The 14,828-nt window shown below is 38.0% G+C and overlaps 1 protein-coding gene across 1 annotated transcript in view; it reads left to right on the top strand.

Moving 5' to 3' along the window:
• The window catches only part of LOC127415329 (LIM/homeobox protein LMX-1.2-like), a 98,165-nt gene extending 84,358 nt beyond the window's left edge, over window positions 1-13,807 (top strand). The window contains 6 exon segments of the mRNA XM_051654053.1: window positions 699-931; window positions 3,968-4,143; window positions 5,364-5,441; window positions 5,907-5,973; window positions 10,735-10,893; window positions 13,197-13,807. Coding sequence (XP_051510013.1) covers window positions 699-931; window positions 3,968-4,143; window positions 5,364-5,441; window positions 5,907-5,973; window positions 10,735-10,893; window positions 13,197-13,354 — 871 coding nt within the window. The 3' untranslated portion in view covers window positions 13,355-13,807.
• The last annotated feature ends 1,021 nt before the right edge of the window (window positions 13,808-14,828 follow it).

The raw sequence follows: 14,828 nt of genomic DNA, 5'->3' as shown, positions 1-14,828 counted from the left end.
CTTGCACATTTTAAGACATCCATGGGCCTTAAGAAATAACTTCCTGTTTCAGTAGCATTGTGTGAGCAGGCGCTGAAGCCTGTCTAATCACTGCAGCGAGTGGGGTAAAGCCAGTGGAGCTGAGGGCCCATGGCGCTGATTGAGGTTTGCTGGTGTGTTGGGTCGAGAGGTGATCCTGTATTTCCTCCCATTGGGTTCTGCTGAAGCACTGAGAGGTTATCCAGGCTGCATTAACAGATGAGCCAGTGTCAAAGCAGATCGCTCAGGGGCTCAGCCTGATGCCTCCTGCCCCCTTAATTACACAACTATGATGGACAACCACATGTAAAGACATTCTCTGTGCTGGGATGCTAAATTACGCTTTACTCTTAGTTGTGTCACTGTATTTATAAAATTCTAGGGGGTAACAGGTAAAGTGGGACACTTTTTGTTCATTTGTCATTGCTGTTGTTTTAAAAAATGATGCCAATTAGCTTAGCTCCTCATGCGATTTCCAATAGCTAAAGATCCCCACTACACTATAGAGAAGAAAAAAACCAAAACGTAAGTGTCCCACTTTACCAGTTGTTCCAATTGACCTGCATTCACCCTACAAAGAAGTTTGGAGCTTAAATCTTGTTAGAGCTAAAAAAAATAAAAAATAAAACATAAAAAATAGCAGTTTTACATTTCTCTCTTTCTTTTTGTCTATTTCTCAGGTTATTTGCCACCAAATGCAGTGGGTGTCTGGAGAAGATCGCCCCTACAGAGTTTGTGATGCGGGCGCTTGAGTGTGTGTATCACCTTAACTGCTTCTGCTGCTGTGTGTGTGACCGGCAGCTGCGGAAAGGAGATGAATTCGTACTGAAGGATGGCCAGTTGCTTTGCAAAAGCGACTACGAGAGGGAGAAAGACCTGCTCGGCTCTGTCAGTCCAGATGACTCAGATTCAGGTATGCCTACAGGACCCAAAGAAGAGGACAGGCCATTTTATACATCATGGACCATGACTTAATATACGTATAAGCATATTGAAAGGGGACATATAATGGAAAACAGGATTGTGGACAATGTAGACATAATCTAACACTCACACCACAAAAACCTCAATTCCATTTCCAAGGCCATGTATTGATACTAAGCTGCAAAATGGGTCATTTGGAAATCGTACTGATGTCACTTCCCAGGTTTACATATCAACTGAAATTCAGTACACAGCAACTTAGTTCTTATGAATTATTGTAACCTGTGTCAGTAGTTAATCAATACAGTGGTCATTTTTATACAGAGTCTTAAAGGTACAGTAGCAAAATATCTTGTTTAATTCTAATGATCAGGGAGAGGGTAGAAAATGGTCATTTGATATTATATCATCATTAACCGTTTTGCATGTGCTTTCGCATGTGTGATGTGATTACACTAGGCTGGGCTTAGAGGTGTATGATCAAACCGGTGTGATCTGCATTCAAACTGCTGTTTACCTGCAAAGCGGGACAGAAGCGGTTGTCATAACGAACCAGCTGCTCAAATAGTCCTTTCAACATCACAATATCTACATTTTTTATGTTACAAACATTCAAACAATCACTAAATAAACGTTTAAAGCTGTAACCGTTGGTTTTGATGCAGCAATGCGGCCATGTCTTCTATAGTCAGACAAAAAGTATACAAACTAGTTAGTCCACTCAAGCCTTTTCCCATTCTGTCTGTCACTCATTCTAACAACTTCCGGTGTTTGGAAAGAGGAAGGGCTAGGTATTTAGAACCTTTTATGCTTCTATGCTATGACGAACTCAGAATCCCATCCTGCAGTGCAACGTAAACAATGTAGTGGTGCGCATAGCCGGCAAGCGCATTCGCAATCACATCTTATCAATCATAATCAATAATTATAAACATCTAAAAACCACATTATATGTTTGATAATATATAATCTGATCTTCAGCAATAGTATGGTAGCATTTGTTTTAATTACACCACGCATTAAAGATCTCACACTGGGGGATCCGTCAGTACAGGAGAAACTCACATGCGAAAAGGTTAACTCCTACAAAAGTGTAGAATGTGGCCCATTTAAGCAATAAATTCACACACAAAAAGGAGAGCTTCACAGTCGAGGAAGAGCAGTTCTGACAGAGATAAGCCACACTGTGCTGATGGCAGGCTTTGATGTGGGCAGGTTGAGTTGCTGGAAAGAATTATAGCTGTGAATCTATGTGAGTGGCAGGAGGAATTTCAGGCCCTGCTCACCAGCATCCCTGCACATATTATTGGCTCCTCTGACTTCTTCCCTTCACTTCACTATAATGAGGCATCTCACCAAACCTCACTCTTAACATCCCCATATGGTTTTCATTTAAACACACACACATGCATGCACTCTCTTACAAACTTAGAGAAATTTGTCAGATGCATCAGCAAGACTTTCTGGGATATTTATCCCACTTCCGTTCTTCATTTAAAGTGCTGGAGTGCTTGAAAGAGAGGTGAGTGTGTGTGTGTGTGTGCGTATGTGTGTGTGTGTGTGTGTGTGTGTGTGTGTGTGTGTGTGTGTGTGTGTGTGTGTGTGTGTTTGGGGTCCTGTGGGGGGTTTAAGTTGACCTAAACACAAGATGTGAACTGTAATGGCAAGAAATTCAATTTGATTGAAGCACACCCCTTGACTGGCAGAAAGAAAGCTCAGAAAGAGATGAGAGGACAGAATTAGCCCATCATGTTCACATCTCCTGCTGATCACTTAAAAAAGGCAGAACCATTTGCAGGCCTAATCGCCAGATATGTTCATTGCTGATGCCACAAAAGCCACTAGTGCCAAATTGCAGAAGCCCCTTAATCTCGAAAAACAGTCACTCTGGGACCTTGCCCATCGGGGGGGTTAACTTCTGAACCGTGCCACGTTATGGAGTTTGGCACCTTTTTTTAATTACTATTATTATTCTATTAAACACAAGCTGATTTGGCTTATTGGACAAAACCTCCACCCCTGAACAATAAAGCAAATCCCCGCTTTGACTATAATAATTACAGTAGGAAAGCCAGGAGCCATTTTGAGAATATGGCACATTAACTGGACCTACTGAGAGAGATTACCATGACACAGGGCAGGCTTGATTAACCCGCCCGAGGATCACCTCAGACTAATTGAGACACTTTGATTAGTTCATATGAACAAGTATCAAACATTGTACATTTTGTGATATGACAAGAGATATTAAATATTTTTTTTTATGGATGTAACTGTTTTATGAATATAACTTTATGGACTGGTGAGCTTAAAGCTGAAGTGTGTCATTTTTTAAATATTGAAAAACTTTCCAGTCCCAGCTTAATGACAGCTATAAGTAAACTATTTGAAGGTTGATTTCTTCTGAAGACTGAGGGAGTGTTTGAAAGCAATGATTATCTTTCCAATTCCGATTGGTGTCACAAAGATTACACATTTCACCTTTAAACTGTAATACCCTTTAATCAACTTTAATCATGGTGTGATTTGCACAGGTATTTGTTTTTCGCCTCATTTTGACAAGTCTGTTGTGCTTATTGATGTGGGTGATGACTAGCACACTATTTGAATTTGTGGTTTTGCTATCTATTTCACTTCCCTTGAATATTTGACCTCATTTCCCATATGTTCTCCACTTTCATACCTTCCCCAAAACATTGCGTCCACTGTGTGTTGGATTCTTATCAAAGATTTATATAGTGTAAAACAGCCAAAGCCGTGCGCTATTAATTCTAAATGACACTATGTCCAGTCCAATGACAAATACGCATACTTCACAGTGCTTTGCAAGTCGGGGTTACAGTCTTGCCGTGGATGTGGCCCACTCTTTCGGTAATAAATTGATAACAAAAGTATTAAAACCACATGTGTTTCCTTTCATTATGGATGCACTGTGACTGAATCTCCTAAAATTGAAAAGAACAAAAAAAGTTGCAGAGTGTAAAATGAAAGTACTGATTCCTATGAATGATGGATCTCTCTCCAGAGAAGAGTGAAGATGAGGAGCTCGATATCAAGCCGGAGAAAGGCTCTGGAGGTACAGGGAAGGGGGACGATGGGAAAGACCCGAGAAGACCGAAGCGACCACGCACAATCCTCACCACACAGCAGAGGCGTGCCTTCAAGGCATCATTCGAGGTGTCCTCCAAGCCCTGCCGGAAGGTGAGTTCCTCAAGAATCTGTAGATATCTCCGTAGATATCAATGTAAAATCTGCGTTGCATCGAGTTGAGGCTTACACTGGATGTGTCGAATCTCAAAATGTTCACAAACCACGGACCAATCAGCTATGAGATTGAGGCTACACTTCAGCAACAGTGAAATGACAAAGAAATGCTTAAAACAAATCCTACTTTTTCAACAGAATCCATTGCACTGAAAATCCTAGCAAATTGACTTTACTTAATTGATTGAATAAACTCATTCCCTCAATTGAGTTAAGTAATGGTTTCTCCAAAATGTGTGTAATTAAGTTCACTTACCTTGATGATCATATAAAATGAACTTATCAATTTAAGTTAAGGTAACTAAATGCAAGTAGACCTAATATAAATTTGCTATTTAAATGTTGTTGTTTCTACTTAAAAATTGTAATTGAATGGACTCAAATTTAGGTCATACAATAACACAGTCTAAATAAAGAATATTATAACTCATTCTAGGTCAATCATTAAATAAACTTATTCCCTTTGACCAAGGAAACATAAATCATTAAAGCGCAAGGAATTATGGGTATTCCCCATTGCCTCAATTTTGAACTCAGTGGTTTTATTAACACTTGAAATCTTAAGTTACAAGGATTTTTTAAGAAAAATAAGTTCAAGGAACATAGATATTTGAGTTATGAGCCCAAAATTCCAAGTAATGTTTAATTAAGACAACTTGTACTTTCATTCTTCCGTGCAACACAAAAGGAGATGTTAGGCATAATGTTAGGACTGACAGCCTCAGTCACCATTCACTATTACAGTATGAAAAAGAGTAGTGTTGACATTTTTCAAAATTTCTTCTCATGTTTTATGGAAGAAAGAAGGTCTTATGGGTTTGGAACAACATAAGGATGAGCAAATGATGACAAAATTTTAATTTCTCGGTGAACTAACCCTTTAAATTAGAAGGCCAGAGACCATAAAATAGAGCTGACCCTGATGAAACAGTAAGATGTTTCATTTAAATAAATAACTAATACAAATCATAGCATAAAATTATTTTCTATCAGACAGCAATGGAAGTGTGGATTACTTCATCAGTTATAATGAGACAATTTAGTTTTGACACAATGATGTAGACGCAGTGTTCAATTGTCTTTTCTTCAAAGACATGAATGACTTTTAATGTTTTTTATAATTATTTATTTAATTTTTTTTTTTTTATAAATTCCAGGTAAGAGAGACCTTGGCTGCAGAGACAGGCCTGAGTGTGCGCGTGGTCCAAGTGTGGTTTCAGAACCAAAGAGCTAAGGTAAGTCTAGACCAAATGCACTACCTTATCAATCATCCAGTATTACCAGCACAAACCTGATAATGTACATCCAAGGACCAGATAACACAACAATTTGCAAGTAATCCTCCAACCACGTACTAAACACTTTGCAACCACTGCCAAAAGGGAAAGAGCGAGCGAGGCCCGAGACAGCAAATCTCAGTCGCTATCTGCCTTTAGCTTAACCTCTCGACGCATTCCACAAAAAACTCCTCAAGAGTTAGAGCGAGATGCGTTCACATCCATCCTGCATTAGCGTCTGAAACCCACCTCAGAGCCCTGATTTTATCTTCAAAAGGCTTTGGATAATATAATGCAGCCAGATCAAGCTCTATGTAGTTCAAGCAGAGGTGAATAACAAGGAGCATCTCTTCGTAGATAGTGGAGAGTTGGTTTGGGGAGTCGCTAAGTTTTCTGATTGTACTTTTATCGTTATTTTTTCAGATGAAAAAGCTGGCGCGGAGACAGCAGCAGCAACAGGAGCAGCAGAACTCCCAAAGGCTCGGCCAAGGTAAAATGTCCTAAGATGAACTTGAAAACAACCATGTCTGTCTGTAACATAACTCTTAAGACAATTTGGTGATTATCAACAAACATTAGGATAGTTAAAGGGAAGTTCACCCAAAAATGACAACTGTGTCATTGTTGTTCCAAAAAATTATGTCTTTCTTTCCTCCATGGAACACAAAAGGAGATGTTAGGCAGAATGCCTCAGTCACCATTCAATTTCAATGCATCTTTTTTCCATACAATGAAAGTGAATGGTGACTGAGGCTAACATTTCATGGGGAAAGAAAATCATACATGTTTGAACAACATGAGGGTGAGTAAATAATTTTCATTTTTGGGTGAATTATCTCTTTAACAGAATGTTGTGGTAACTTACAGGCAGTGGGTCATCAAGCTAGTCCTCCATCTTGCAATAAGTCATTGTTCTCATACTTCAGTGTTTGAGAGAATACTGAGTCACCACAACTGTTCTTAAGGATGTAAGGGTAGAAAATAAAGTATCTCAATGATCTTCATCTTCCACATCACCCCACTGCAGTGTAAGCCGTGTCCACACTCCCCAAAACAGGGCGCACTGCACAGACACTGACCCCTGTTCACTGAAGATTAGGTAGAAAAAACGAGTGCAGCCCTTGTTTGAGGGAGGAAGTGTGGAGGTGGATGAATTAATTTACAACATAAGCACATTGAAGTTGCCTACACTTTGACCGATCCACCCTCTCCGTTTACTCCTATGCTGGAAGCAACTTGGCTTACCAATTTCAACAAGCAGTTGTCTCAAGTTGCCATGCAGCCAAGCACAGATGATAAGCCATTGTGTATCTGTGATCTTTACTGTCAGTGTTTTGATCTGTGACAAAGCTCGCTGTCTTCACGTTTTCTGTTAAAGGTCATGCGTGGTAAAATTACATTTATTAATACAGGTTTTTTGCTATGCCACAAAGTTGACTTTGTAATAAAGTTAAAGGAATAGTTCTCCCAAACATAAAAACTCAGTCATCATTTACCCTCATGTCAATATATACAATGAAAGTGAATGGGAATCTTTTGTGCTCAACTAAAGAAAGAAAGTAATACAGGTTTGAAACAATGATGACAGATTTTTTTTGGGGTGAACTATCCATTTAAAACTAATGTGTCAAGTAGCACCTTTTTGACAGGTAATATGTTGTTGAGAGGATCCAACTGAGCTTCTGTAAAAGATGAGTTTGGAAGGGACTGTCTGGAAAATAGAAACATGAAGAATAATATTCCAAGTGCTCCAAGAGGAGGACAAATGTTTCCTTTACAGCTCAAGAGTCTTTATTCCTGTACAAATATTTGTTGTAAGGCAGTGGAGTACATTCCTCTATCATTCATATTTATTCCTGCACTCTCTGCATTTTCTTTTTAGAGGCAGTGTGGATATCATCGTCATTTATTTTTTTTACTTTAGAGATAAAGCTTTGCATACCAGAGGGAAGATTTCCCTATACCACCTATTGCTGTATTGGCATGTTAAAAAACACCTGGTTATACTGAGAAAGGAAGGCAAATTTTAATGATCAAAATCTGTAATGCTTATTATACTGGATGTGCATGGCAATTAATAAAACATTTTTGTGTTAGAACATAGAATAGAGTCTATTTCGATTTTATGTCCTAAAAAAGATATAAAGGTTTTTTGTTGTGTTGTTGTTGTATGAGAAAAGAACCAGCCTTCCTGTCTTTTTTCTTTCTTTCTTTTTTTTTAAAAATCTCAAGGTTTATATCACCATTTTATTGCCGAATATACCCCTTTGTGCCTCCTCTCCTGTAAAGCCATAATCCCTTGGATCATTGAATCATCTTCAGTGATAAACCATGAATAATATTACTTTTATTTTATAGACCTATGTTGGACTATTCTCAGAATGCATTCATTTATGAAGCTTTTCAAAAACTCTGCTGTGTAGAGCAAAGGGAAGGAATCTGTATCACTGTCAAACATCAGAAGTGTAAAGTCATCATATTGACACTAGTTTCTCTTTGCTTGATTCAGCACTTTGGTGCCCTTTGGTTTTGTCACATTTAATGGGATAATTCAAGTCCCTTAGACATATAGTGATATATATTTGGTAACAAACCCTACCCTCATGAACCTATAGTAATGTTTTCTCAGAAAGAGGAAGGAAAATTATAGGGTGATGGAGACACCGGAGAGAGACAGCTAGGTGTAGATGAACTATTCTGGCGGTCTGAGATATTGAGAAGTCTCGTGAAGTCAGACTCCCCTTTGGGAAATATGAATGCAGTCCCGAATAGTCCATGATGTCATGAATCATGGGTTTCAGCTGGAAAATGTCATCAGATAGAGCCCCACATTTCATACATTGTTATATTATTGTAAATCCTATCTGTCTTGTTTATAAGTGTCAACTTTCCAATAGCTTCAGCTTTAAGGCCGGTTATTGGTGTAAAAACATTCTAGAAAAGACTTGGTATTTGCTGCATCATGTTGTGCTTCAAAGGTCAAGGAATTTAAAAGACTTCCCCCTTGATACACTAAGGACATTTACATGCACAATCGTACTCCGATTATGCTAAATAACGTGACTTAAACAGTTTAAGAAAAATGCAATCAGTACAGTTAGATTTTTGCCCATTACCCCGATTTCTCTCTGCATGTTAACACATTTACTGCAGTTCTGCTGGCTTATTCAATATTCACATGTCTTGGATGCATATCTGTTTACGTTTTGACATCAAAACCAGAAAAAAAAAAACAGTGATTTGAAGTAATAGTTTACCCAAACATTTTCATTCTGTCATCATTTACTCAAGCTCATGTCATTCCAAATTGGTATTACTTTCTTTCTTCACAAAATTATGAAGATAGCCTTCCGTCTTTACAATGCAATAGCAGTTAAGCCCCATTCACACATGCAGCAACATCTAGCGACAAAGTGAAAATATCTCAATATCTTTTCAATAAGACGTGTCTACTTCTGGTGATATTAGCAACAGCATCCTCTGGCGACTAGATGTTGGCGTGTCCAGCGACTTCAGAAAGTTGAGAAAAGATTCACTTTATGCAAACCAGGAGCAACTTTTGGAAGCAACTAACAATAGGAGAGAAGACTGTGTCATTGGAACATATGTCATCTGTCTCCTGTGAGATACTGTAATCTATTATTTACTTTCAGTTAATTGCTTTTAAGTACATAGTTACACATTTAAAATGTTTATTATACTGTATATGTAGTATTAAAAACATGAGTTACATTCATATGTACTGTACGTCTCTTTGCATTTCTGTGACAGCTGAAGGGTTTACACCCCCTAATAAGTCATTGAAAATAGAGGAGAGTATGGTGCTGAGTGTATGACTTGCGTGCGACATTGAATAAAGAGGAAATATAGACATTATTTTGAATTTGTTGAGTAGAAAATCAAAAAGTAACTGTGACGAGGAGGAGGGCGGGGCCGGGCCGTGAGGACACACGCATGGCTCTGAATCAGGCTAATCAGCTGGGAGGGGGACAAAGAGGAGCCGGAGGTGCCAGCTCAAGAGAGAGAGAGCGCCACATGCGGCCGCTGTGTGTGTGTGTGTCTATGTGTTTGTGTTTAAGTTGATTTGAGTTCATTTATGTTATAAAAACTTACGTTGACTGTTCAGCCGGTTCCCACCTCCTCCTTGCCCACCTTACCCCGTTACAGTAACTTAAAAGTAAATTAAAAGTACTAATTACTAATTTAGTAATGTAATTACTTTTTGATAAAGAAATCAGTCAATTATTCTGATTACAATTTTATAGAAGTAATTAGTAATTTGTAGTGGATTACTTTTTGAGTAACTTTAAAGCTTAAAAAAGAACCCAAAAGTAACATAAAACTATGACTTGTGCGTCTTCTGAAGGCATGCGATAGGTTTTAGTGAGAATCAACACAAAATGTAAATAATTATTTCAGAGAAAATGTTGACGTTCTCTACACATTTAAAAGCTGTATGAGAGAAGCGTCGGTTTAAGCGCTAATATAAAATCTGATGCAAACAAGATTTTCTTTCTTTTTTTTTATTTAAACTGATTTTTGATAGTTATCAGTTTTGTTTTAAATGTAAACACACTCACTGTAACATACAGAGCATCTTACAAATTTGTGCATTTGTTTTTCTTTTGTGATACTCAATTATCTAAAAAAATCTTGTGTTCATTGTACAAAGCAACTTGATATGAGCACTGTACTAATTACATGTACAGTGTCATTTTAATGTGGTGAAATTCAACATCAGATGCCTTTGCATCAGAATTTAAGATGTAATGGGAACTTGTGGAACCCTGTAAAAATGAATAGCAGAAATCTTTCTCGCAAGAGCTCACCACTCAAAAGCAGAGGGGCTGAGATGGTGGGCTCCAGACTGGAAGCCACAAGAGTCATTCATAGCCCTCGGCATTGTGTATGACTCATAGGGAACAATCCTATAGGGCTGGAGTCACAGTGTCTTCTACTGCTATGGAACAAGAATGTTTCTTGTTTGTTGGTTTTTCATGCAATTCAGCTTGATTTTGAGGGCAGATATCAGACCTAGCCTTGATTTTTGGAGAAACACAATCTCCTTGTCTAAAGAACAATTCCTTCTAAATGAAGCATTAATGTTTTGCATTATGTACAGTTGTTTAACTAACCATGGGCACCGTTTTGCAGAGATGATGTCAGTCATCTCTACCGTGAGAATATCCCAAAGTATTGTTAAATTCTTGAACAAGATTTCAGGCAGATAATCTTTTGTTTCTCCTTCCAGAGGTGATGTCCAATAGGATGGAGGGTATGATGAACTCCTACACACCACTGGCTCCAGCCCAGCAACAGATGGTTGCCATGGAGAATGGTTACAGCACCGATCCCTTCCAGCAGGGCCTCACCCCTCCTCAAATGCCTGGTGACCACATGAACCCATATGGTGAGCATCAACCCATGAGCTTGTACCCTCCTGCAGAAGTTGGGACATGTGCTTTGGACCACAAGATTCAGCCATCTCTCACATAATGCAACCATCCTAGCCTCTTTCCTCATGAGATTACACAAACACATTTTCAGGGCCACCACTTCATTTTGAAGATTTCCTTCCAAATGAATTCAGTATGTTTCAAAACCCCTACCCTACCCACTACTTCCACAGTTCCCAGAGCTACCCATTGGCTCAATTCCCTCGCCTTACAGTATGCAGAGGGATTAATGGTATAGTCTGTGATGTTGTGTGACACTGTCTGTTGGTCGCTTTGTAAAATGCCAAACGATGATCAGTGGTGTGGCGTATAAAAACAACAATGGTTAACCATAACTGACTATCAAAATATCCTGGGAAAGTATCCTTGGGTCTGCAAGGAAAACAACATAACACAATGAACAAACCAGCTGATTGCCTGGGGAACTAGCCACATGTCATTTGTCAAAATAGGGTATGCAGACTGGGTAAGAAGACCCAGGGTAAAAACACTTCCTAAAGCTGCTACTTTAAAGGGATAGTTCACCCAAAAAGGAAACTTCTGTCATCATTACAAACCCATGTCACTTTCTTTCTTCCATGGAGCACAAAAGGAAATGTTAGGCAGAATGTTAGCCTCAGAAAGAAAGAAAGAAAGAAAGAAAGTAATACTGGTATGGAACATCTTTAGGGTGAGTACTGTAAATTATAGAATTTCTTATTTTTTTGGTGAACTATCCCTTTAAGAGTGAGGCTGTTTCTGTAGAACTCTTAAGGCCAATGTTCTCAATATTATTGACATTACCTTCAAGCATTAGTCACATAAATCTGGAGACACTGGTCACAGCCAACCTAAGAACTGGTCCCAAGTGTCTTCTCATTCATTCCCCTGAATGGCAAGACCCAAATCCCCAGTCTCATCACACTCCAGCTTGGGTTTTATGGGAGAACAGCAGGGACAGACAACATTGCCAGCTCATTAAAAAACCATAGCCTGTCACTGTCTTGTGGAATGGTGTCATTAAATAGTGGAAAGCATAATATAGCTAACTGTGCCCACAAGGAAAATGACAGAGCAGGAAGATTAGCTCAGAAGTAAACATTTGCTATTAGCTTGGTTGTTAGTAAGACTCCCTGTAGTCTAGCAATATCTGATTGTTAACTGACATCCTTCTGGATTTTGTGATCCACATCAAAAACATAATTGAACAATTAATGTGATTCACAATGGCGATATAAAGGTTTCAAAAGTACACTTTCTGGTGCTTAAGTCACTTAGTCACAGGGATAGTTCACCCAAAAAACTTTACTCACCCGTATGCCTTCCCAGATGTGTATGACTTTCTTTTTTCTGCAGAACACAAACAAAGATTTTTAGAAGAATATTTCTGCTCTGTAGGTCCATACAATGCAAGTGAATGGTGACCAGACCTTTCAAGCTCCAAAAATCACATAAAGGCAGCATAAAAGTAATCGATACGACTCCAGTGGTTTAATATACACCGATCAGCCACAACATTAAAACCACCTGCCTAATATTGTGTAGGTCCCCCCTTGTGCCACCAAAACTGCGCCAACCTGCATATCAGAATAGCATTTTGAGATGCTATTCTTCTCACCACAATTGTACAGAGCAGTTGCCTGAGTTACCGTAGACTTTGTCAGTTCGAACCAGTCTGGCCATTCTCTGTTGACCTCTCTCATCAACAAGGCATTTCCATCCACAGAACTGCTGCTCACTGGATGTTTTTTTTTTTTGTTTTGTTTTTGGCACCATTCTGAGTAAGTTCTAGAGACTGTTGTGTGTGTAAATCCCAGGAGATCAGCAGTTACAAAAATACTCAAACCAGCCCATCTGGCACCAACAATCATACCACTGTCCAAATCATTGAGATCACATTTTTCCCCCATTCTGATGGTTGATGTGAACATTAACTGAAGCTTCTGACCCGTATCTGCATGGTTTTATGCACTGCACTGCTGCCACACGATTGGCTGATTAGATAATCGCATGGATGATTGTTGGTGCCAGACGGGCTGGTTCGAGTATTTCTTTTTGTATTTATTTTGAATAATTATTTTATAATTTGAAACCTAAGTGTCTTGCTTGAAAAGTGTGTTTGTGCTGTATTTCTTTAAAATAAATTCCATTGGTTTGATTTTTTTGTTATATAATGCAAAGCATTCATTTATTTATATGTGTCCAAATATTTTTAGAGCCACTGTATGTGAAGATTCACTTTATTCTAATTGTTTTGATGTCTCTTCTATTTACACAGGAAATGACTCAATATTTCATGATATTGACAGCGACACTTCATTGACCAGCCTTAGTGACTGCTTCATGGCCTCGTCGGAAGCAGGCTCAATGCAAGCAAGAGTGGGGAACCCCATCGACCGACTCTATTCCATGCAGAGCTCCTACTTTGCTTCATGAAAACCTAAACAGACAAGGAAAAGCAAAAGTGGGTCACTCACTGCAGCTCACTGGTCTCCTCAATAGATGCCGCCTATCAAGGAAATATAAAATAAGACCTCTTAGATAGACAAACAGGAAAAACCAGAAAAGACAGTGAACATGAAGACTAACAGTCATTGTTTCTCTGCAGTGAAGCTCCAGCTCAGGACGCAAAAGACGCCTGAGGCTGACAGATTTTTTTTCTAGTTTCTTGTAGATTGTTTATACATGACTGTCTCAGAAGTAGCATTTCACCTTATTCTCATCAGTTGTGGAAAACAAAGAGTACTGATGTACAGTTCGAAGTCACCGAAGCATCCAACCTCCGCTCACAATACCTGCTTTGAGAGGCAGAAGATCAAGTCACATAGCTCATAATGCATGAATCCATATGTATGTGATCGTTACATTAAAAAGTAAAAAAAAAAAAAAGATAAAAAAAAGATTAAAAAAAAAAAACTTGTGTTGATGTTGAAATGTGATGTTTTGACTCATAATTTCATAACTATTTTCATTATGTTCAGCATTGCATTTTATCACTTTAATAGGTTAGCCCTCTGAAAGATTATGTAGAAAAGCTTAGGGGGCGAGATATGTACAGTGCATCTGCATTTGTTTGTTTGTGTGTGTGTGTGTGTGTGTGTGTGTGTTTGTGTGTTCCAGTCTTCTCTGCCTATGTGGTTGTATGAGTAGAATGTGTGTGTGTGTGTGTGTGTGTGTGTGTGTGTGTGTGTGTGTGTGTGTGTATCTGTGCATATGTTTGAAAGGGACTGTCATTGAAAGCTCCATATGTATATATACTTTTCCAAAACGAATCAGTTGTGCATGTTAAAAATGGAGATCATTCTATTTATTTAACTAAAACATGCTTTTGAAGGTACTTTCAGAAACTGAAAAGCTTTATTTAAAAAGGAGAAAATTGTGTTAAGTAGCTGATGCATTATTTTCACTACACACTTGTCTTTTAAATATGAAATACAATGTACTGTATGCTTATTCCAGCAATGTACATCAGCAAAAAATTGCTATTTATTTGTTACAGTCCTGACATTGTTGGAAATGCATTTCCAAATGTGAAGATTGCTAAATTGCCAAAGTCTGTTGGTACAATGAATAAAGTCCTTTTCTCCTTAACTTTTAAGTTTTTTTAATGTAATGCAATAAATGTTTATTTATTTATATTTTTATTTATTTTTTTTTCATCTTCTACTCTTTTTGTATCCAATATTTATTTATTCATTAACATTTAATTTTTTTACATTCATTTTTATTAAATGTTGAAAAATCTTAGAACAATTAAATATCTAAATTTATATTTAATTTCCATCACATAATATTATGAATTTATTTGAAAGAATGTAAAAAAAAAAATAAAATAAATAAATAAAAAAAAAAAAAAAATGGGAAACAAAATTTGCATCGCACTTTATATAAGGTGTCTTTAACTACTATG

This window comes from Myxocyprinus asiaticus, chromosome 24 (genome assembly GCF_019703515.2).
Source record: "Myxocyprinus asiaticus isolate MX2 ecotype Aquarium Trade chromosome 24, UBuf_Myxa_2, whole genome shotgun sequence".
Taxonomy (NCBI): Eukaryota; Metazoa; Chordata; class Actinopteri; order Cypriniformes; family Catostomidae; genus Myxocyprinus; species Myxocyprinus asiaticus.
This window is presented reverse-complemented; position numbering and strand designations above follow the sequence as displayed.